At 44.6% G+C, this 24437-nt stretch overlaps 1 protein-coding gene across 1 annotated transcript in view; it reads left to right on the top strand.

The window, feature by feature from the left end:
- The window catches only part of cntnap2b (contactin associated protein 2b), a 46323-nt gene that overhangs the window by 11070 nt on the left and 10816 nt on the right, over positions 1-24437 (top strand). The window contains 17 exon segments of the mRNA XM_055151444.1: positions 1778-1925; positions 4483-4690; positions 6486-6666; positions 9141-9281; positions 10595-10853; positions 12336-12485; positions 12578-12740; positions 12977-13083; positions 14790-14909; positions 15048-15163; positions 16258-16299; positions 16301-16343; positions 18987-19143; positions 19223-19350; positions 20296-20466; positions 23017-23157; positions 23160-23231. Of these exon segments, the coding sequence (XP_055007419.1) occupies positions 1778-1925; positions 4483-4690; positions 6486-6666; positions 9141-9281; positions 10595-10853; positions 12336-12485; positions 12578-12740; positions 12977-13083; positions 14790-14909; positions 15048-15163; positions 16258-16299; positions 16301-16343; positions 18987-19143; positions 19223-19350; positions 20296-20466; positions 23017-23157; positions 23160-23231 (2347 nt within the window).

Genomic DNA, 24437 nt, shown 5'->3' with positions numbered 1-24437 from the left:
TACATAAAATATATTGTGTGTATTTTGTCCATCAGAATACGAATTGAAAAATTACGACGTCATGAATTACAATCACGAAATGAAAATTTACGATTACGCTTTCATCAGTACGAATACGAATTCACAGACGGAACTTTACTGTCAAAAATACGTCATCACTTCACAGACATTATCCATCGAGCAGAAGAAACATCGATCAAGATCAAGACTGTGCAGCTCAAGTTTGTATCAGAGTAAAAACAAAAACAGAGTAATGACACAAGGAGCAACAACAGAACAACAAGTGGGTTCATTAAAATATTGTAAAAATGTCTTGTCTTGCCAATTGAATTCAGGAACCAAACGCTGCTGTATAATATTGTGTAGAAACACCTCCTCTGAACGGGAAATTGCACCTATATGTTAGAAAACATAGTGGAGCCAGTTGGTGAACATCAGACGTAACGTTATCCCAGGGATCATTAGCAAATATCAGGTTCTCTGTATGTTTAGATTAAAACATTCACGGCTACAGCCACAGCGAGCATCAGTCAGTCTGAACCTTCAGCTCAGCTGCATTTCTCGCATGAAATGCCACCAAAAGTTCCTCTGGACGCTGAAATGTCCCAGTTTACACCAAACACGACCAAACTGTCCTGGTTACAGACGTCACAGCTAATGAAATGTTACCACATTACAGTTTAATGCAGCTTCCAGCATCAATTAATGTTGTGTTTACAGGCAACACCTTAGTATGTTTACAGTATTTACCGGTAAGTTTAACGTCACCGTGACGTGGATGGATTTGCTCATTATAACCCATTATAACTCATGTATAACCCATTATAACTCATGTATAACCCATTATAACTCATGTATAACCATTGTATAACCCATATAACTCATGTATAACCCATTATAACTCATGTATAACCCATTGTCTGAAATGCAGCTGAAGGTTCAGACTGACTGATGCTCGCTGTGGCTGTAGCCGTCAATGTTTTAATCTAAACCTACAGAGAACCTGATATTTGCTAATGATCCCTGGGATAACGTTACGTCTGATGTTCACCAACTGGCTCCACTATGTTTTCTAACATATAGGTGCAATTTCCCGTTCAGAGGAGGTGTTTCTACACAATATTATACAGCAGCGTTTGGTTCCCGAATTCAAGACATTTTTACAATAGATTTTAATTAACCCACTTGTTGTTCTGTTGTAGCTCCTTGTGTCATTACTCTGTTTTTACTCTGATACAAACTTGAGCTGCACAGTCTTGATCTTGATCGATGTTTCTTCTGCTCGATGGATAATGTCTGTGAAGTGATGACGTATTTTTGACAGTAAAGTTCCGTCTGTGAATTCGTATTCGTACTGATGAAAGCGTAATCGTAAATTTTCATTTCGTGATTGTAATTCATGACGTCGTAATTTTTCAATTCGTATTCTGATGGATAAAATACACACAGTATATTTTATGTACGACTGGACTCATTTGAGAGTTTACAAATATTTATTTTATGCGCAACTACAGCCAAATATGCACGGATTTCTATTTTATGCGCACGAATATTTTTGACAGCTTTCTTACTCCATAATGAAGCTCTGTTTGCGTTTGTGGAGGGAAAGACGTCTGTGCTTTTCTGGATGTAACTAAAGTCAGAGATTTCGCTGTTTCACTGTTATAACTTCTCTTCCACAAATCAGATTCAAAACTCAAATACATGTTCTTCCTTTCCTCTTCTGCTGCGGCTCATCCTGTTTGTGTCTTTCTCCGTCTGTGTGTTTTGCGCTCAGACCTTTGAGGGAAACGTGAACAGTGAGTCCGCGGTGCGTCACCAGCTGCAGCACTCCATCGTGGCTCGCTTCCTGCGCCTGGTCCCGGTGTCCTGGAGCAGAGACGGGCGCGTCGGGGTCCGGCTGGAGCTGTACGGCTGCGCTTACTGTGAGTCACCTTCACGACAGCTCTGACGGTGTTACCGCGGCGACAGGAGACGGAACGTTACTCACACTCGCCGTCTGTGTTTACATGATCCTCAAAATAAGATGATGAACTTTTGCACCGAATATGGACTAAACCAGAACTAAACCAGGACTAAACCAGGACTAAACCAGGACTAAACCAGGAACTAAACCAGGACTAAACCAGAAAACTAAACCAGGACTAAACCAGGACTAAACCAGGACTAAACCAGACTAAACCAGGACTAAAACTAAACCAGGACTAAACCAGACTAAACCAGGACTAAACCAGGAACTAAACCAGGACTAAACAGAACTAACTAAACCAGAACTAAACCAGGACTAAACCAGGACTAAACCAGAACTAAACCAGGACTAAACCAGAACTACTAAACCAGAACTAAACCAGAACCAGAACTAAACCAGAACTAAACCAGGACTAAACAAACCAGGAAAACCAGGACTAAACCAGAACTAAACCAGAACTAAACCAGGAACTAAACCAGGACTAAACCAGAACTAAACCAGAACTAAACCAGAACTAAACCAGGACTAAACCAGGATAGAACTAAACCGGAACTAAAAACTAAAACCAGGACTAAACCAGAACTAAACCAGAACTAAACCAGAACTAAACCAGACTAAACCAGACTAGGAAAACTAAACCAGAACTAAACCAGAACTAAACCAGGACTAAACCAGGACTAAACCAGGAACTAACCAGAACTAAACCAGAACTAAACCAGGACTAAACCAGAACTAAACCAGAAACTAAACCAGGACTAAAACCAGAACTAAACCAGGACTAAACCAGACTAAACCAGAACTAAACCAGAACTAAACCAGAACTAAACCAGAACTAAACCAGAACTAAACCAGGACTAAACCAGACTAAACCAGAAATAAACCAGGACTAACCAGAACTAAAAGGAAACCGGAACTAAACCAGAACCAGAACTAAACCAGACTAAACCAGAACCAGAACTAAACCAGGACTAAACCAGGAAACCAGAACTAAACCAGGACTAAACTAAACCAGGAACTAAAACCAGTAAACCAGGACTAAACAGACTAAACCAGGACTAAACCAGGACTAAACCAGAAAACTAAACCAGAACTAAACCAGACTAAACCAGAACTAAAACTGAACAGGACTAAACCAGAACTGAACCAGAACTAACCAGGACTAAACCAGGACTAAACCAGAAAAAACCAGAACTAAACCAGGACTAAACCAGAACTAAACCAGACTAAACCAGGACTAAACCAGAGTAAACCAGGAAAATGAACCAGAAGACTAAACCAGAAAACCAGGATCTGAACCAGGAATACTAAAAATCAGAAACTAAACAGGTCTGAACCAGGACTGAACCAGGACTGAACCAGGTTCTGAACCAGGACTGAAACCTGAGCTTAGTCTGAACCAGGTCTGAACCAGGACTGAAACCAGGACTAAACCAGGTCTGAACCAGGACTGAACTGGACTGAACCAGGACTAACCAGTCTGAACTAGGACTGAACCAGGTCTGAAACCAGGACTAAACCAGCACTAAACCAGGTCTGAACCAGGACTGAACCAGGACTAAACTAGGACTAAACCAGGACTAAACTTGGACTTGAAAGAGAGCGAGAACCCCGAGCATGTGGGATGTGGAGTTCTGCACCTGTATTTCTCCTGCGGTCACCCGACGGTCTACACGGGAGCACATCCAGGCCCGTCCTGACACTCAGTCCTGGTTCAGTCCTGGTTCAGTCCTGGTTCAGTCCTGGATCAGTCCTGGTTTAGTCTGGTTTAGTCCTGGTTTTAACCTGGTCCTGGTTTAGTCCTGGTTTAGTCCTGGTTTAGACCAGTCTGGTTTAGTCCTGGTTTAGTCCTGGTTTAGTTGGTTCCTGGTTCAGTCCTGGTTTAGTCCTGGTTTAGACCTGGTTTAGACCTGGTTTAGACCTGGTTTAGTCCTGGTTTAGTCCTGGTTTAGTCCTGGTTTAGTCCTGGTTTAGTCCTGTTTTTAGTCCTGGTTTAGACCTGGTTTAGTCCTGGTTTAGACCTGGTTTAGTCCTGGTTTAGTCCTGGTTTAGTTTTCCTGGTTTAGGTTTAGTCCTGGTTTAGTTTAGTCCTGGTTTAGTCCTGGTTTAGACCTGGTTTAGTCTGGTTTAGTCCTGGTTTTAGTCCTGGTTTAGTCCTGGTTTAGTCCTGGTTTTTTAGTCCTAGTCCTGGTTTAGTCCTGGTTTAGACCTGGTTTAGTCCTGGTTTAGACCTGGTTTAGACCTGGTTTAGTCCTGGTTTAGACTGGTTTAGTCCTGGTTTAGACCTGGTTTAGACCTGGTTTAGTCCTGGTTTAGTCCTGGTTTAGTCCTGGTTCATGTGCTGTAGTCTATGGTTTATGTTCTGTAGGAGATGATGATTTTATGTGAAAATGAAGCTCAGATTAAAGTCTGTCAGAGCCTCAAACAGAGCAGTGCCTCCAGTTAGCACCACAGACCCACAGAATCCCAGCGCGGCATTTCCTCATTCGCTCGTGTGTGTTTTTTTTTTCCTGCAGGGGGCGACGTGATCAGCTTCGACGGCCACAGCGTGATCTCGTACCGCTTCAAGAACAAAAAGTCCAAGCTGGTGAAGGACTCGATGGCCCTGAAGTTCAGGACCACGGCCGGAGACGGGGTCCTGGTCCACGGGGAGGGTCAGCAGGGAGACTACGTCACCCTGGAGCTGCACCGCGCACGACTGCTGCTCAAGATCAACCTGGGCAAGTGTCTCCCGCACACGCGACCAACGCAGAAACACACGCAATGATCCTTATGACTTGTTACTGACGTTTCAAAGTCATTAGTTACATTACAATATTACTGCATTTAAAATGTCAAACATGACACGACTATTACAGCACTTTTAATATGGACTAAACCAGAACTAAACCAGAACTAAACCAGAACTAAACCAGAACTAAACCAGGACTAAACCAGGACTAAACCAGAACTAAACCAGGACTAAACCAGGACTAAACCAGGACTAAACCAGGACTAAACCAGAACTAAACCAGGACTAAACCGGACTAAACCAGACTAAACCAGACAGAACTAAACCAGGACTAAACCAGGACTAAACCACCAGACTAAACCAGGAAACTAAACCAGAACTAAACCAGAACTAAACTAAACCAGGACTAAACCAGAACTAAACCAGAACTAAACCAGAACTAAACAGAACTAAACCAGGACTAAACCAGGACTAAACCAGAACTAACCAGGACTAAACCAGAACTAAACCAGGACTGAACCAGGACTAAACCAGGACTAAACCAGGACTAAACCAGGACTAAACCAGGACTAAACCAGAAAACTAAACCAGACTAAACCAGGACTAAACCAGAACTCAACCAGGACTAACAGGACTAACCAGGACTAAACCAGAACTAAACCAGGACTAAACCAGAACTAAACCCAGGACTAAACCAGGACTAAACCAGAACTAAACCAGAACTAAACAAACCAGGACTAACCAGGACTAAACCAGAACTAAACCAGGACTAAACCAGGAAAACTAAACCAGAACTAAAAGACTAAACCAGGACTAACCAGGACTAAACCAGGACTAAACTAAACAGAAACTAACTAAGGACTAAACCAGAACTAAACAGAACTAAACCAGGACTAAAACCAGGACTAACCAGGACTAAACCAGAACTAAACCAACTAAACCGACTAAACCAGGACTAAACCAGACTAAACCAGGACTAAACCAGAACTAAACCAGGACTAAACCAGAACTAAACCAGGACTAAACCAGGACTAAACTAAACCAGGAACTAAAACCAGGACTAAACCAGACTAAACCAGAAAAACCAGAACTAAACCAGGACTAAACCAGAACTAAACCAGGAACTAAACCAGGACTAAACCAGGACTACTAAACCAGGACTAAACCAGACTAAAACCAGAACTAAACCAGACTAAAACTAAACCAGACTAAACCAGGACTAAACCAGGACTAACCAGAACTAAACCAGGACTAAACCAGACTAAACCAGAACTAAACCAGGACTAAACCAGAACTAAACCTAAACCAGGACTAAACCAGGACTAAACCAGACTAAACCAGGACTAACCAGAACTAAAACCAGGAACTAAACCAGACTAAACCAGAACTAAACCAGAACTAAACCAGACTAAACCAGGACTAAACCAGAACTAAACCAGGACTAAACCAGGAAAACCAGGAAAACCAGAACTAAACCAGACTAAACCAGGACTAAACCAGAACTAAACCAGACTAAACCAGACTAAACTAAACAGGACTAAACCAGAACTAAACCAGGACTAAACCAGACTAAACCAGGACTAAAAACCAGAAATTTTAAACCAGGACTAAACCAGAAATCTTTTTTTTTGTTTGACACTAAAACAGAATAATGAAATATTTCCCATTTTATTGTTTTTTGTTCTTAATTGAAATTGAAATGACTGAATGATCCACAGCCTGATGTCCCGTGTCCTAAAACTGACCTGCTTTTTTTCTCTAAACCTTGTGTGGTCCGTGTTCAGGGAGCAGCCAGTACGGCTCGATCCAGGGCCACACGACGGTCTCCAGCGGCTCGCTCCTCGATGACGACCACTGGCACACGGTGAAGGTGGAACGCCTCCGAAGGAACGTGAACTTTACCCTGGACCAGCACACGCAGAGCTTCAGGACCAACGGAGACTTCGACCACCTCGACCTGGACCACGAGGTACGACCGTAGACTGTAACCCGTACGTTTCAGACAGGAAGTGAGCACGGACGCACTTCCGGCTCCAAAAAACGTCGCCCCTTTCTCTCTGTAACTGCTACTGTCAGGCTTCTTCTTTTGGTTTTAAAATGTTCAGATTTTTTTGCTTTAATTTACTGCTGCCTCTGTGAGCTTCATTTGACTGGAGCTTTATAAAGTCAGTGTGTAGGACTGGACTCGAGTGGGTTGCCAGTTTGTGACTGGAACGTTATTTGAAAGGATTGTTTGAGCTCCAGCTGACTCAGTTCTAACTCAAACTGTGTGAAAACTCAGATTAAAACTTCACTAACAGAACTTCAGACAGAGCAGTGCCTCCAGTTAAGCCCAGTTTATGGTCGTGTTCTTTTTTTTTTTAACTTATTTTTATTAAATAATTTTTGGTGCAAGCCACATAGTTCAATTATTTAATAAAAAATACCGTGTTTTCCTATTAGACGCGCTCTTAAGCCTCTAACCGCATCAGAAAACGACTGCGCCCCACAATCCAGCGCGCCCCATACACGAATCCTCTCAGGTGTCGCAGCTCGACTTCAGTAAACTACAAAACCGCAAACACACACGGAGCAGACACAGACACACTCATCACTCCACGCCGACGAGGAACGGAACGGAGGAACGAACCGAAAAAGCGACGAACGCGACGTGCCGCTTCTAGACACGACTGAACAACTGAGTCACTGCGAACACGCCGACAATCCGTTGGTCCCAGACAGCACCTCCCTACACGCCACAACTGAACAAAGCCCAGAGTCACCGTGAACGAACAAACAAACAAAAACCACTCACCCATCACACTGTTGTGTTTCCTTTAAAGTCCCACACGGTTTATTTGTGAAAAAAGTTCAGAAATAGACCATTTAATGACAGTGCGCCTTATAATCCAGAGCGACTAATAGCCCAGAAAATACGGTAAGTGCCTCAAGTGGAGGAGTTGAAGTATCTCGGGGTCTTGTTCTCGAGTGAGGGGAGGATGGGGCGTGAGATTGACAGGTGGATCGGTGCAGCATCGGCAGTGATGCGGTCGATGTATCGGACCGTTGTGGTGAAGAGGAGCTGAGTCAAAAGGCGAAGCTCTCGATTTTACCGTCAGTTTATGTTCCTCCCTTCACCGTTGGTCATGAGCTCTGGGTAGTGACCGAAAGGACGAGATCGCAGATACAAGCACTTGAAATGAGTTTCCTCCGCAGGGTGTCTGGGCGCTCCCTTAGAGACAGGGTGAGGAGCTCAGTCACACGGGAGGAGCTCGGAGTAGAGCCGCTGCTCCTCCACATCAGGAGGAGCAGCTGAGGCTCGGACCTTTTGGGCATGTTCCGGACATGTCCCACCGGAAGGAAGTCCCGGTGAAAACCCAGGACACACTGGAGGGACTATGTCTCTGGGCAAACCTGGGAACTCCTCGAGGTCCCTTGTGTAGAAGCTGGAGGAAGTGTCCGGGGTGAAGGAAGTCTGGGAGTCTCTGCTTAGACTGGTGCCCCTGCGACCCGGCCCTGGATAAACGGAAGAAAATGGATGGAAGGGCCACATAGTTATGAAACAGCAGGAAAAATACAATAAAAGTAAAATGACAATAAAGTTGCAGTGTAGATCATACACACCGTCTCCTCATTTACGATTCAATAGTCCAATGAGATTCATTTGGTCTTCCAATATTCTATGTTATTAGGTTCTTTTTTTCAGACCTAGAGTGTTATTTCATACCTGACAGTTTCGACTGCTCACTAGCGTCTTCCTCAGAGTCACGTGATGTTGCTGTGACGTGTCCAGTCAGCTGAACAGGTTTTGGCGCTGTCTTCCTACCGGTGGAGGCTCTGCAGAACAGATTGTGTGCACAGAGAACGATCAAATCGGCCATTTCTGTTGCAAAGAGAGAACCACGTTATGGATTGGTGACAAACATCATCGCCAAAAGGCAAGAAATGCGCCCACTGTAACGTCGCTTTTTTACTGGGATGCTGAGGAAGTCGGACTGAGCGCTGACAGCGCGTTAAATCAGCGCTCACAGCAACATCACGTGACTGAGGAAGACGCTGTGAGCATGTCGAAAACTGTCAGGAATGAATAAACCTAGGTCTGACGATTCAAATATTGCGACGCAACTCCTCCTCCATGACAAGTGTAAAACTAAAAGGGCAGAAATGTGTGATTGGTCATTCTCACTTCATTTTGTTTACACGAATGCCAGTTTTAAATCCTAGCCCTCTAGAGTTGTGGCGGCGAATTACGTCGTGGCTCTTAGACCTCGACGTAGATCCATAAATCAAAAACAACGGCAACAAGGCGACGGCGGCAGTGTGCGTTGAGTCGATGCAGAACTGTGAAACGGCCTTTAGTATCACACTCCCGAGGATTTTTAATGACATTCGTGGGCTGGATTTATTAAAAGTTTCTGATAAAACCTCTCAAAACTCTCTGTCCGTCTCTCTGTGTGTTTCCAGATCACGTTCGGAGGCTTCCCCGTCTCGGCCAAACCCGGCTCAGGTCGCGGGAACTTCGTGGGCTGCATGGAAGGAATCACGTACAACAACGACAACATCACCACGCTCATACGCAGGAAGAGAGTCGACACCTCCAGCTTTGTGAGTGCGGCAGAGTGGTTAGCCTGTGTCCTCTTCTCAGGCAGGAGGTTGTGGGTTTTGACTCAGACGGTGCAGATAAACGAACAAACAAAGCCGTGGTCCAAACAGGAAGTGAGCATGGGGACGCTTCCGGCTCCACTTGGTTTCACATGTTTGGTTTTAAAATGTTTAACTCGTTTGTTCTGATACCGATACTGCACATTTTTCAGGTATCGTATCGGCAGGGACTCGGACCAAATCAAATACACTGCGCCTCTAAACCAGGACTAAAACCAGGACTAAAACCAAACCAGACTAACCAGACTAAACAGACTAAACCAGGACTAAACCAGGACTAAACAGGACTAAACCAGACTAAACTAAGGAAATAAACCAGACTAAACCCAGGACTAAAAGGACTAAAACAGGACTAAACCAGGACTAAACCAGGACTAAACCAGGACTAAACAGGTCTAACCAGGACTAAAACCAGGACTAAAATAAACTAAACCAGGACTAACCAGGACTAAACCAGGACTAAACAGGCTAAACAGGACTAAACCAGAACTAAACCAGGAAACAGGTAAAACCAGGACTAAACAGGACTAAACCAGGTCTAAACCAGTCTAAAACCAGGACTAAACCAGGACAAAATCTAAACAGGTCTAAACCAGGAATAATCCAGACTAAAACCAGGTCTAAACTAGGACTTCTAAACCAGGACTAAAACCAGGACTAAAAATAAACAGGTCTAAACCAGGACTAAAATCTAAACCAGGACTAAAACCAGGACTAAACCAGGAAACCAGGTAAACCAGGCTAAAACAGGACTAAACCGAGATAAACCAGACTAACCAGACTAAACAGACTAAAATCAGGTATAAACAGACAGATAAACAGAACTAAACAGTACTAAACCAGAACTAAACATCAAGCCTAAAACCAGGTCTAAACCAAAACTAAACCCAGGACTAAACAGACTAAACCAGGACCAAACCAGGTCTAAACCAGGACTAAAATCAGAACTAAAAGCAGGACTAAAACCAAGTCTAAACCAGGTCCAAACCAGGTCTAAACCAGGACTAAACCAGGACTAAAATCAGGACTAAAATCAGGTCTAAGCCAGGTCTAAACTAGAATTAAACCAGAACTAAAACCAGGAGGAACATGCGAGTCATTTTCTTTGTGATTTGGTCGTTTTTAAGCAGTTTTTTTTGTTTTTTCTGTCTTTACTGTTGGCAAGGATCAGATTGGTCAAAAATAGGGACACCTGGGACATTTCTTGTATAAAAGTGTTTAAACTCTTCACTCTCTCTGTCTTTCTTTCTCTACAGCGTAACCTGACGTTCTCGTGCGCCGACTCGGACTCATTCCCCGTCTTCTTCAACTCGTCGTCGTTCGTGCTTCTCCCCGGGCAGTCGGACAGCGACACTCTCTCCGTCAGCCTCTCGTTCAGGACGTGGAACCCTCACGGCCTGCTCCTGTTCACGGCGCTGGCGGACGGCTGGGTGGAGGTGGGTCTGTCCGAGGGCCGGGTCACCGTCTACATGAACGTCACGCAGAAGAAGAACACGCACATCGACATCTCCTCAGGTGAGACGCCAACACAGATGAGTTATCTAACAGACTTTATCTACGCTCACGAAAGAAGCCATGACAACTTCCGGCGGGTTCTGTTCACGGTCGTAAGTCTGACAAATCTAGAAAAAATTAGAAAATCTCCATGTCATTGTAGCGTTCCGTTATGTTCGACTAATCAACAATTACAACCACACCTCAGTTTAATAATAAATAAATAGTAAATACATAAATACTTCATAATTTATACTCAATTCATCTCAATTTGCTGGCAAATAATACTTACCCTTGTAGCCAAACAAGCATTTTTCTACAAAGAACTTGTGGTCTTTCTCTGGTTTCAATTCAATTTCATTTCTCTCCAGCGACTAGGTCAGGAATCGGAAGACACTAGACAGTTTGCAAGAACCCTGGAACGACTGGAATTATTTTTAAGGAGAATAAATGTTTACATAAAAAGACAGAATTTCTAGGTGCAGTCAGGGGCCGGAGGGGGTCCGGTTTGGGGACCACAGGATCTCGTCTCTGCTGTTCAGAGACGATGTTGTCCTATTGGCTTCATCGAACCAGGACCTGCAGCACTGGGGCAGTTTGACCCGAGTGTGAAGCGGCTGGGATGAAGATCAGCTCTCCCAAGTCTGAGGTCATGGTTCTCGACCGGAAAAAGGCGTCTTGTCGTCTCCGGGTGGGTGGAGAGTCCCCTGTCTCAAGTGGAGGAGTTCAAGTATCTCGGGGTCTTGTTCTCGAGTGAGGGGAGGATGGAGCGTGAGATTGACAGGTGGATCGGTGCAGCGTCGGCAGCGATGCGGTCGCTGTATCGGACCGTTGTGGTGAATTTACTGTCAATCTTTGTTCCTCCTCTCACCTATGGTCATGAACTTTGGGTAATGACCGAAAGGACGAGATCGAAATGAGTTTCCTCCGCAGGGTGTCTGGGTGCTCCCTTAGAGACAGGGTGAGGAGCTCAGTCACACGGGAGGAGCTCGGAGTAGAGCCGCTGCTCCTCCACATCAAGAGGAGCAGCTGAAGCTCGGGCCTTTTGGGGGTCTTCCTCAGGAGGTGTTCCGGGCATGTCCCAACGGGAGGAAGTCCCGGGGAAGACCCAGGACATGCTGGAGGGACTATGTCTCTGTACTGGCCTGGGAACACCTCGGGTTCCCCTGGAGGAGCTGGAGGAAGTGTCTGGAGTGAAGGAAGTCCGGGAGTCCCTGCTTAGACTGCTGCCCCTGGATAAGTGGAAGAAAATGGCAGAATGGATGGATGATCGAGGAATAAATTGATTCGGCTTTAAACTCGGAATAAACCACCCACTTACTTCGGAATTAAGTTTAATTCCAAAGAATCATTTTCATTAAGAATTAAATGTTTACATGGTCTTTTTTAAAGCAGAATTCATTTTTATTCAGAATTAAAGCTCTCGTGTAAATGTGGCAACTCTAATAGAAATGTGATTGAAAACATTAGAATATAAGTGTTGGTGGTTTTTATTCTTCTTAGGTTCGGGTCTGAATGACGGACAGTGGCACACGGTGCATTTAAACGCTCTGGAGAACTACGCCATGCTCACAGTGGACGGAGACGAGGCTTCCACTGTCAGAACTGCCATCCCCATCCAGATCCAGACCGGAGGGACGTACTATTTTGGAGGTAACACTTCATCTGACCCTCACCTCTGCATCTTCATCCTCTTCCTCTGCTCCTCTGTCTCTGTTTAAAGTCTGTTGTTCGTTTCGTTCCAGGATACTTCGAGCGCACGAACAGCCTGTCCCTGCAGCGCTCGTTTCAGGGCTGCATGCAGATGATCCACATCGACGATCACCTGGCCGATCTGAAGGCCGTGGAGCAGGGGCTGATGGGAAGTTTCGAGAACGTCAGCCTGGACATGTGCGCCATCGTGGACAGGTGACGATAAACGAAAGAGCACGTAAACATCCACACCCTGTACCCGTTCAGGACAAACAGTTCATTAAAAGTTTAAATATCACATTTCTAAAGTGATTAGTGTGACTCTGGGGCATTTCCTGTTTCTGATCACTGCTTAATCTGCTTGTCTCGTCTGTTTCATTGCTTCATTTTTCTGCTTTTCTGATTTTGAGCTTCAGAAAATCACTTAAACTGATCTTCCCTTTGTGTTCCAGGTGTGTGCCAAACCCGTGCGCTCATGGAGGCCTGTGCTCTCAGACCTGGGACTCCTTCAGCTGTAACTGCTCCAACACGGGCTACACAGGAGCCATCTGCCACATGCGTGAGTCTGTAATGTTTGCTCGTTACTCGTTAGTTCTTTAAAAAATAATCCCCTACTTTACTTTGTTACCCTCTGTGGAAAGTCACTTTTTACATACATTTTTTGGTGGTAAACTAGTCAGGCTGGTGCCGCCTAGTGCCTCCGCTCAATTTCATTTCTCTCCAGCGACTAGATCAGGAATCAGAAAACACTAGACCAGGGGTGTCAAACTCAGTTTGGTCCAGGGGCCGTATCCAACCGACTTTGATCCCAAAGGGGCCGGATCAGAAAACTCATGTCATATAAACCCCAAAAATAACAATAAGTTCAAATATTTGTGCAGAGAAACACAAATCTATTACAGAAATCTTTTTTAATTGATGAACTCTTTCTTATTATAATATTTTAATATTATGAACAACCTGAAACTTTAAGAAAAATACAATTTCAACACAATGTTTTAAAATGAACTTGTTTGCAAACAGGAATAAGTCAATTTTTGTTGTAAAATCCTGCACTCGGCTCCACTTTTCTCATGTTGGACATTTTTCTGATGAGGGTGTCACGGTCAACAGTCAAAACGATCGTCCTTTAAGAGCGTTTGGAAAGAGACAAGTCTTCATTTGTGCTGCTCTGGTGGGAGGGGCCACGTACAGAGACGCTGGAGACGCTGCTGTGATAAACACCACAGAAAATTAACAATATTTTAATAGAAAATATAATTAAAATATTTTAGTAGAAAATCACCCAAGGGCCACATTAAAGGGCCTTATGTTTGACACCTGTGCACTAGACGGTTTAAAAGACCCTCGTAATTACAAGTTCAGGCACCAGCCAATCAGCGAAGAGGCAGACATTCTGTGTTGTCAATGATTCCCGAGATCGAGGATTTAAAGCCGGAACAAAGGGAATTTTATCAAGAGGAAAGACGTTATTGTTCTTCTTCCTACAGGATTTGGCGCTTTACAAACATCACAACCAAATAGCAGTGATTGGTTAAATGAAAAAATTACCCGCCTACTGTCGAGGGAACAAATTCTAATGATACGAGGTCGTACGGTTTCCACAAAGTGGGAGCGGACTCTCCTCAGCAGGGATCTGCCCGCGTACACGGAAAAGTAACGTTGCGCCAATTGAAAAAGGAACTACGTTTTGTTACCAGATTTTCAGTAGTATCACATTACATTATTTTTACCCGAAAAAAGTAGTTACGTTACTTTAACTTCTTGGGTTCTTTTTAAAGATAATACAGTGAAGTGTATTTACCTTGTTGACATGTTTTGGCTATTCAAACTTCCAACGCTGGATCGGGGAGTCTATTGAAATCAGGAAAACGAGGCACGGACAACATTAACCGTAATGACGGAGCGTTCCTCCTTTCACACACCTGGGATGTTCCTGCGCCGTCCGGATGCCCTCCCTTAGTGTTTGTTGCATAATTCATTCACTTCATAAGGCAGATCCGTGTCTCAGCTGCCTTGGAACAGACTGAAACAGATGCGACTGCCGTTCTGTGCCGAGGACTTCTCTGACCTTCAAACATAACACGTTCTGTTGTGTAATAATGCAGTGTTAGGGAGTCATTTGGTTCTGTCGCTGCTGTTGTACTAATGACATTTACGAGTGAAAAACTGCAGCGAAACAAAATCTACAGGACACTATTCCAAACAGAAACCTCCTTCTTTTCTTTTGTGCGTAATCGTGTCTCCCGTGTTCCTGCTCCACAGCCTTGTACCAACAGTCCTGTGAAGAGTACAAACTGAGAGGGAAAGGATCGGGGAGCTACCTCATCGACCCGGACGGCAGTGGACCTATCGCCCCCTTCAGGGTCAGCTGTGAAATGACAGGTGAGGACCACACGCCTCTGTTTGTCCAAATACAGTAAAAAAAAAAAAACTGGTCACTACAGATGATGCGACTTTCATTTGAAGAGATTTGAAGATAAGTTTTTTTGTCAAAACTTTTGTCATTTTTTTATGTTTCAGGGGACGAAGTTTGGACCATTTTGAAGAACAATGTTTCAGCTCAGAGCCCGATGCCCAGACCGGACCAGAGCGGGAAGGTCGTCATCCACATCGACTACAACGTCACCGATGAACAGGTCAAATTAAACACACTGTACAGGCTTTGATTTAACTGTGGTAGTGACAAATATGACCAATGTACTTTTTAACTGGCCTGTTGTAGAAATTAAATCTTTTGTGAACTGGAAAAAGTGTATTTACTGTTAGAAATTAGACTTAAATTTTGTATTGTAAAATATCCAATGACAAAAGCTCAAACGTTATCCCCAAAGATTAGGTGCTGTAAAACAACCCTGACATCTAGTGGTACTATGTGGTACTACCAAATGAAACAAAACGCAAACTGAAGTTTTTGTAGAGATGCAAATGCAAGGAACAGTAAAATAAAAGTGAAAAAATGCATAGCACATTCAGACGGCCAATGTCCAAATGTTTTTTTTACCTTTTAAATAACATTTTGTCATATATTTTTTAAATACTTATACTTTTAAATAATATTTCCTCAGATATTTTTAAATACTTATACTTTTAAATAACTTTTCATCAGATGTTTTTAAATACTTATATTTTAAATAACTTTTCGTCTAATATTTTTAAATACTTCTACTTTTTAAATAACTTTTCTTCCAATATTTTTAAATACTTATACTTTTAAATAACGTTTGGTCAGATATTTTTAAATACTTATACTTTTAAATAACGTTTTGTCCAATATTTTTAAATAACTATTTGTCAGATATTTTTAAATACTTATACTTTTAAATAACTTTTTGTCCAATATTTTTAAATACTTATACTTTTAAATAATTTTTGTCAATATTTTTAAATACTTATACTTTTAAATAACTATTTGTCAGATGTTTTAAAATATTTATACTTTTAAATAACTATTTGTCAATATTTTTAAATACTTATACTTTTAAATAACGTTTTGTCCAATATTTTAAAATACTTATACTTTTACATAATGTTTCCTCCAATATTTTTCTTGCTTTGGACCACAGTATGAAGGCTTTTTGCCAAAACGTTATTTAAAAGTAAAAAAAATCTTTTGGACATCGGCCGTCTGAGTTTGCTATGTATTTTTTCACTTTTATTTTACTGTGTGGTATTACTGTTTATCTGATATGATTCTTGTAACATGACAAAACAAACGGCTGTTGTTCTCCAGGTGCTGTCGGTCACAAACAGTGCAGATTACTGTGAGCAGTACTTTGGCCTACGCCTGCAGGATGTCGCGCCTCCTCAACACTCCAGGTGCTGCTCCTCTGAGACTCTCACATCCTCCTGCAGAGTTTATTTATATCTGTGTCTTTAACATGAGTTATGTCGAACGCACGGCAAATTTCTCTGATTTAAAAACTTATATCAGGTTATTCATCTTGTTTTCAGATTTATTTTCTACTTACTAGTTCAGAGATGCGTCATTCTAGCCTAGAGGTTGTTTATTTGAAGATAATTTGTCAAGTAAAATGATCTTGCCGCATGGACATGGATCATTTCACTACTTTTATGTCATTTTGTGATAGATTTAAAGGTTGTATAGAGGATTTTTTAAAGGGAAAAGAAATACAGCAACAGTCCTTTTTCAAATGTTGTGCATGCGTGACACCACCTTCCTCTTCCACAGCCTCAGTAGAAACATCTCCTCCCGCCTCCTTGCTCTAGAAATCATGCTTGTTTACATCCAGCACGTGTTCAGAATTACTGCTGAAGTGACCTGTCTAGAAATAATTTAACGACCGGCATGTCAGTTTTTAGACTCTTTGCTTCATTCGCGCAATCGCTGGAAGAGATCTCCAAGAATCACGTGTTTGGCTTTGCTCCTTTTCTTCTTCTCTTCTTCTTTCAGCGACCTCAAAAACGGACTTTCGTTTGTGGCGAACTGGTCGTGGATTTTTGTCCATCATCTCAACAAACTTTGTGCGAACTGCGAGGAAACTACAATTTAAAAAAGCCTCTAAGAACTGCTGCATAAACCACATAATCCCTGCGCATCAGTTACACTAGAAAGGCAGGGAGTTTGACAACCTAACAGCCAATAGAAAATGAGGTAGACTTGTTGTCTATTGGCTGATGTTTATCTGCCCTCACTATGTCCACAGGTGACAGATTTTCATTCTTTTTTCTTTAATCAGCATAATTACAAGGCTGCTGCATTTCTGTAAGGGTATTTTAAACTTTCATTGACAATTTGAAACAAAAAAAAATCCTCCATACAACCTTTAAGTGTTTATATCGTAAATATTGTCCAAGTGCAGAAGTTTATTTTATACAGAGTTCCCACGGTCATGGAAATCCTGGAAAAGTCATAGAATTTTAGTATCTCTTTCACACAACTACAGCGTTCTGTTAAGTTTTCATGAGGCTCTTGTGATTATTTCTAAACGTTTGCACCTTTTGTTTAAAAGAGACGACAATAAATGCACTGACAGGATTTTGAAAGTTAAAAAACTATAATCCCAAAGCGGAAAGAGTTCACATTTCATATTTAACCCTAAAAGTCTGTTAATTTCTACGGTTGTAGGTGCTGTAAAGTCATGAAAAATTCACTTTAGGTCATGAAAAAGTCATGGAAACGTTTTGAAATTTTGTCAGTGAAAAGATTTTTATTTATTTATTTATTGAATAGGGACGGTGCATATTAATTGCAGTGTAAATATGACAGATTATAGCAAGAATGTTCATTTCCATCTGGAGTCCCTTGGCAACAGGGAAAAAAACTACAAAAACAAGTGACAGTTCTAAATTAAAGGTTGTATAGAGGATTTTTCAAGGAACGAGAAATCCAGCGACTGTTTGTCCTTTTTCAAATGTTGCGCATGCGTGAAACCACCTCCCCTCCCCCACAGCTCCTACGTAGAAACACCTCCTCCCTCCTCCTCCTTACGCCACAAACAGGTTTGTTTACAGCCGCTGCACATGACTTGTAAACAACTAACTACAGTGTTGGTTAGACAAGACGGAGAAGTGAGGAGCGGGGGAGGGGGTGTGTGGACATTTCGTGCCGAAAAGAAGTGAGGAGCAAGGGAAGAGTGGATCGGGCAGCGGGGAAAGGAGCAGTAAGGGGTGCAGAGAAGGGTGCGCGGAGATTCAGTGCGAATGAAGCTACTACTACAACACGCAGCGGCAAGCGGACTCTTTCTTTGCCTTGAAAATTACGTTTTCAGACATAGGATATCGCATTCGTGTCCTGAAAAACGTTTGTCTAGCTCTTGGAAATAAAGTACGTTTTCATAATAAGCAGAAGTTTCCTGTCCAGGAGTAATTTGTGGACCAGTGCGTCAGTCTTTAGACCCTGCGTCTGCTTCAGTCGCGCCATCGCTGGAATGAATCTTCAAGAATCACCTTAGTTTGGCTTCGCTGCTTTTCCCCTTGTCTTCTTCTTTCAGCGACCTCAAAAACAGACTTTCTTTTGCGGCGAACTGCTCCTGGATTCTTGTCGCCATCGCAACAAACTTTGTGCGAACTGCGAGGAAGATATAGGTCAAAAAAGCCGCTAAGAACTGTTGCGTTGGTGGAGTAAACAGCGTCTGTGCATCTTGCGTCTGTGGACTGCGTGACAGACGTACGTAAACCACGTAACGGCGGCGCGCAGGCAAGTCAGTTACACTAGAAACGTAGGGAGTTTGATTGACAGCCTGTCAGCTCACAGATAACGAGGCAGTGTCGTTATCTATTGGCAAATGTTTAGCCCCACCACGTCCAGAGTTGATGAATTTTTATTCTCTTTTTTTTGGTCATCATAATTACAAGGCTACTGCATCTCTATAATCTATCATTGACAATTTGAAACCAAAAAAAATCCTCCATACAACCTTTAAAAGTGTCCACAAGTCTGGTTTTCCTTTAAAAGTGTCCAGTGTTGGAGTCTCTTTTATTCATGTTCCCTGTGTCCAGACGGCGTCCCGTTCTCCTCGTGGGTCGGTCGCTCCAATGAGAGACACTTGTACTGGGGCGGCTCTGGACCCGGGATCCAGAAGTGCTCCTGTGGAATCGAACACAACTGCACCAACGCGGCTCACTACTGCCACTGTGACGCCGACCTGCGCTCCTGGTCCGGACTCTAAACACAAACACGGCTCATGAGTCTGTTCACTCGTGTGGCTCTAAAGCGACGTCTCTGTTTGTTTTAGGAAAGAGGATTCGGGTCTGCTCATGTACAAGGACCACCTCCCCGTCAGCTCTGTGGAGGTGGGAGACACGGGGAGAGCGGGATCTGAGGCCAAACTCACCGTGGGACCCCTGCGCTGCCGAGGAGACAGTAAGACACAGAAAATAACAACTACTTGACTTTAAATTGTGTTAAAATAGCAATAAGTTGGAAAAACAGTGGACACTGATCACTTTGTTTGTAGTCCTGTTATATATTTTGGGTATTTGGAATCACTGTTGGGCGAGTGACTTCAAAACTGTTATGTGTTTTTTATTTATGACTTGTTCCTGTCGTTTCAAAGTGATTTTTTTACATTATAATATTATTGTGTTTAAAATACAAAACATGACACGACTATTACAGAACTTTAACTCTCACCAAAAGAACTGAGAGAAGATGAAGAACTTTTGCAGCGAATATGGACTGAACCAGAACTGAACCAGGACGTAACCAGGACTAAACCAGGTCTAAACCAGGTCTAAACCAGGTCTAAACCAGGTCTAAACCAGGTCTGAACCAGAACTGAACCAGAACTGGACCAGAACTGTCTAAACCAGGACTAAACCAGGACTAAATCAGGACTAAACCAGGTCTAAACCAGGTCTAAACCAGGAACTAAACCAAGAAACTAACCAGGTCTAAACCAGGACTAAACCAGGACTAAACCAGGTCTAAACCAGGACTAAACAACAGGTCTGAACCAGGACTAAACCAGGTCTAAACCAGGTCTAAACCAGGTCTAACCAGGTCTAAACCAGGTCTAAACCAGGACTAAACCAGGTCTAAACCAGAACTAAAGCAGAACTAAACCAGGTCTAAACCAGGACTAACAGCATTACAGTAATTTGTTACTTTTATAACGTGTTACTCCCAACACTGTTTAAAATTATTAATTTATTAAATGACACCAAAGCAGCAAAAGCAAGACTGTCAATAAGAAAAAAAGTATTTGAAGGGTTAATAACAATATCTGTACAGAGATACTCGCTGACTTTAACAGTCCATAAATACTGTGAAGTCCAGGATATTTTGTAATAATGTTTATTTTTCTAGAAAACTTCTGGAACTCTGCGTCCTTCTCGAGTCCGGCCGCACACATGCTCTTCCCCTCGTTCAGATCCGACCGCAGCTCGGACATCTCTTTTTACTTCAGGACCTCCTCGTCTCACGGCGTCTTCCTCGAGAACTCCGGACCCAACGACCTGATCCACGTCCAGCTCAGAGGTAACACCTGCCGACACGAGAGAGAGGAGCTCTGTTTAACAAAGGTTCTACAAACACATCTGAACCTGGGCTGTCACTGACTTAACCTGCAGAATCATTCTCAGCACATGTCTCGTGTGAAAGCTCAGAACCTAGAATCCACTCCCTGAGCTGCAGAGGCTGCACTAGCACTGACTCAGCAGGTGCTGGGGTTCAGGCTGTGATCATTCAGATCAGAGAGAATCTTTTTTTTCTTCAGATAATTATAACATGAACAACAGAAAAAGTTTACCAAACTCTCCATCTCACTCCAAATCACTAAATCCATTCAATTCTTCATCCTCGGTGTCACTTCTGAACAACTCCTCGACCTCCGGAGGTAAACAGAGCGCCGCTTCCTCTTCTGTGTCGCTGTCGTCAGACTCAGCATCAGTTCCAGTTAGAATTATTCGGGTCTTTCTGAATCCCGACAGGATGGTTTCGGTGTCACTGAAGTCCAGACTTTGTCCATCCATCCAGTGACTTCAGGAAAGTTTCATGGTGCATCCTCCCGGTGTCACAAGTTTCTCTCTCACTCCAAACTTTCTTTCTGCTGCTTGATTATCGTTTTCAGCTGCAGATTTTGCTACTTCTGCAGAATCTGATTTTGTTTTTGGGGGCATTTGTGTTCAGTCTTCTCAGTCTTTGTCTTTATAAGTTTGTTTAAATGTTAAATTGTTCAGTGGTGCAGAAGTAACGGTGCGATCGACTGACATGATACAGACAGGACAGAGGCTCTTTCTGCAGGAGACATGCGCAGTAGAGCCGAGTGACAGTGGTACAGGAGGAACAGGAGCAGCAGATACTCACACACAAGACTAGAACCATTTTAATATAGAAGTCGCACCGGAGAATAAGTCACAGGAAACACCCAAACCGTGAAAAAAAGTGCCACTTATAGTCCAAAAAATACGGTAATTGGTAAAAAGTTAATGTAATGTATCAAAAACCTTAAAATCATACAAAGACGCCAAGCATGTTGGTCAGAAAAACTGTGAGTTTCATCAGACTGCAGCGCATGTGGAGCACAGGAGGGTCCTCTCTAATGTAGCCTACCCCACAGCGCCCTCTACTGGAGACGCACACAAGGCACATGGCTCCAACACACAAAATACAGAATGAAACAGAATCGTTATCAGTTAAACCTACATTTATCTTGTATGTGGTTCGTGAGTCGTGTTTATGGTTTTTAACTTTTGTCCCTGCACTAACCCTCCTGTGTCCTCTCCTGTGTCCTCTCCTGTGTCCTCTCCTGTGTCCTCTCCTGTGTCCTCTCCCCTCGTGTCCTCTCCTGTGTCCTCTCCCGTGTCCTCTCCTGTGTCCTCCCCGTGTCCTCTCCGTGTCCTCTCCCGTGTCCTCTCCTGTGTCCTCTCCTGTGTCCTGTCCTGTGTCCTCTCCTGTGTCCTCTCCGTGTCCTCTCCTGTGTCCTCTCCTGTGTCCGTGTCCTCCCCGTGTCCTCTCCCGTGTCCTCTCCTGTGTCCTCTCCCGTGTCCTCTCCGTGTCCTCTCCGTGTCCTCTCCTGTGTCCTCTCCCGTGTCCTCTCCTCCTGTGTCCTCTCCCGTGTCCTCTCGTGTCCTCTCCGTGTCCTCTCCGTGTCCTCTCCGTGTCCTCTCCCGTGTCCTCTCCGTGTCCTCTCCGTGTCCTCTCCTGTGTCCTCTCCCGTGTCCTCTCCGTGTCCTCTCCTGTGTCCTCTCCTGTGTCCTCTCCTGTGTCTCTCTCCGTGTCCTCTCCGTGTCCTCTCCTGTGTCCTGTCCTCCGTGTCCTCCCCGTGTCCTCTCCGTGTCCTCTCCGTGTCCTCTCCTGTGTCCTCTCCCGTGTCCTCTCCTGTGTCCTCTCCCGTGTCCTCCCCGTGTCCTCTCCGTGTCCTCTCCGTGTCCTCTCCTGTGTCCTCCCCGTGTCCTCTCCGTGTCCTCTCCTGTGTCCTCTCCCGTGTCCTCTCCTGTGTCCTCTCCCCCTCTCCTCCGTGTCCTCCGTGTCCTCTCCTCCGTCCTCCTGTCCTCTCCCGTGTCCTCTCCTGTGTCCTCTCCTGTGTCCTCCCCGTGTCCTCCCTGTGTCCTCTCCGTGTCCTCTCCGTGTCCTCTCCTGTCCTGTGTCCTCTCCTGTGTCCTCTCCGTGTCCTCTCCTGTGTCCTCTCCCGTGTCCTCTCCGTGTCCTCTCCCGTGTCCTCTCCGTGTCCTCCCCGTGTCCTGTCCTCTCCGTGTCCTCTCCTGTGTCCTCTCCGTGTCCTCCTCCGTGTCCTCTCCTGTGTCCTCTCCCGTGTCCTCTCCTGTGTCCTCTCCCGTGTCCTCTCCTGTGTCCTCTCCTGTGTCCTCTGTCCTCTCCGTGTCCTCTCCTGTGTCCTCCCGTGTCCTCTCCGTGTCCTCTCCTGTGTCCTCTCCTCCTGTGTCCTCCCCGTGTCCTCTCCGTGTCCTCTCCGTGTCCTCTCCCGTGTCCTCTCCGTGTCCTCTCCTGTGTCCTCCCCGTGTCCTCTCCTGTCCTCTCCGTGTCCTCTCCTGTGTCCTCTCCGTGTCCTCTCCGTGTCCTCTCCCGCAGCCTCCTCGGTGGTGTCCTTCTCCTTCGGCGTGGGCTCTTCTCAGACGGAGCTGCTCGTTCGTTCTCCGGTTCCTCTGAACGACGACCAGTGGCACCGCGTGGAGCTGGAGAAGAACCAGCAGGAGGCGACGCTGCGCCTGGACGGACAAACCGAGAAACCAGAACACTGCCCCAAGGAAACAGCCGCCCAGAGGAATACACACAACTCATACTGGGTGAGACGAACGCACAACACACACACACACACACACGACACACACACACACACACACACACACACACACACACACACACACACACACACACACACACACACACACACAACTCATACTGGGTGAGACGAACGCACAACACACACACGACACACACACACACGACAACACACACACACACACACACACACACACACACACACACACACACAACACACACACACACTGGGTGAGACGAACGCACAACACACAAACACACACAGGTGAGACGTATACTTGATATTTGGATTTATCCGTATTTATAATCCATAAACTGTTTATAGAAATGGAGAGAGAGAGAAGAGAGAGAGAGAGAGAAGAGAAAAGCGAGGGGGAGAGAGCGATGGAGGGAGGAAGAAAGAGACGGAAGGAAGAGAGAGAGGGACAGAGAGGAGGAAGAGAGATAGGGGGAAGAGAAAGAGAGGAAGAGAAAGCGCGCGAGAGAGGAGGAAGAGTGAGAGGGGGAGAGAGAGACAGAGAGAGAGAGAGAATGGGAAAGAGAGAGGGGGGGAAGAGAGAGAGGAGAGAGAGATTAAGGGAGGAAGACAAAAGCAGAGAGCGAGGGAGAGAGGAAGAGAGACAGAGAGAGGGAGCAAGAAAGAGACAGAAGGAAGAGAGAGGGGGTAGAGAGAGGGAGAGAGAGAGGAGGAAGAGAGAGCAAGGCAGGGGAGAGAGAGAGAGAGTAAGAGAGAGAAGGAAGATAGAGAGAGGGGAGGAGAGAAAGAGGGAGGGGGAGGAGGAAGAGATAGAGAGGAAGGAAGAAAGAGAAAGACGGAGAGCGCGAGAGGCAAAGAAAGAGGGGTGAGAAAGAGAGAAGGAGGAAGAGTGAGAGGGGAGAGAGTAGAAGAGAGAGAAAGAGAGGAGGGAGGGAGGAAGAGTGAGGAAGAAGAGAGAGGTGAGACAGAGAGGAGAGAAAGCGAGAAGGAGGAAGAGCAAAAGGATGAGAGAGGGGAGGGAGGGAGGAAGAAGAGAGGGGAGAGAGAGACAGAGAGAGAGAGAAGAAGGGAGGGAGGGAGGAAGAAGAGAGGGGAGAGAGAGACAGAGAGAGAGAAGAAGGGAGGGAGGGAGGAAGAGAGAGGATGACAGACAGAGAGAGAGACGAAGAGAGATGAGAGAGAGAAAGAGAGGAGGAGAGAGAGAGAGAGAAAGAGAGAGAGAGAGGAGGAGGAC

This window comes from Boleophthalmus pectinirostris, unplaced genomic scaffold, assembly GCF_026225935.1.
Source record: "Boleophthalmus pectinirostris isolate CB_2022bp ecotype Guang Dong unplaced genomic scaffold, ASM2622593v1 HiC_scaffold_16, whole genome shotgun sequence".
NCBI classification, from domain to species: Eukaryota; Metazoa; Chordata; class Actinopteri; order Gobiiformes; family Gobiidae; genus Boleophthalmus; species Boleophthalmus pectinirostris.
The sequence above is the reverse complement of the archived record's forward strand: the minus strand, read 5'-3'. Positions and strand labels throughout refer to the sequence as shown.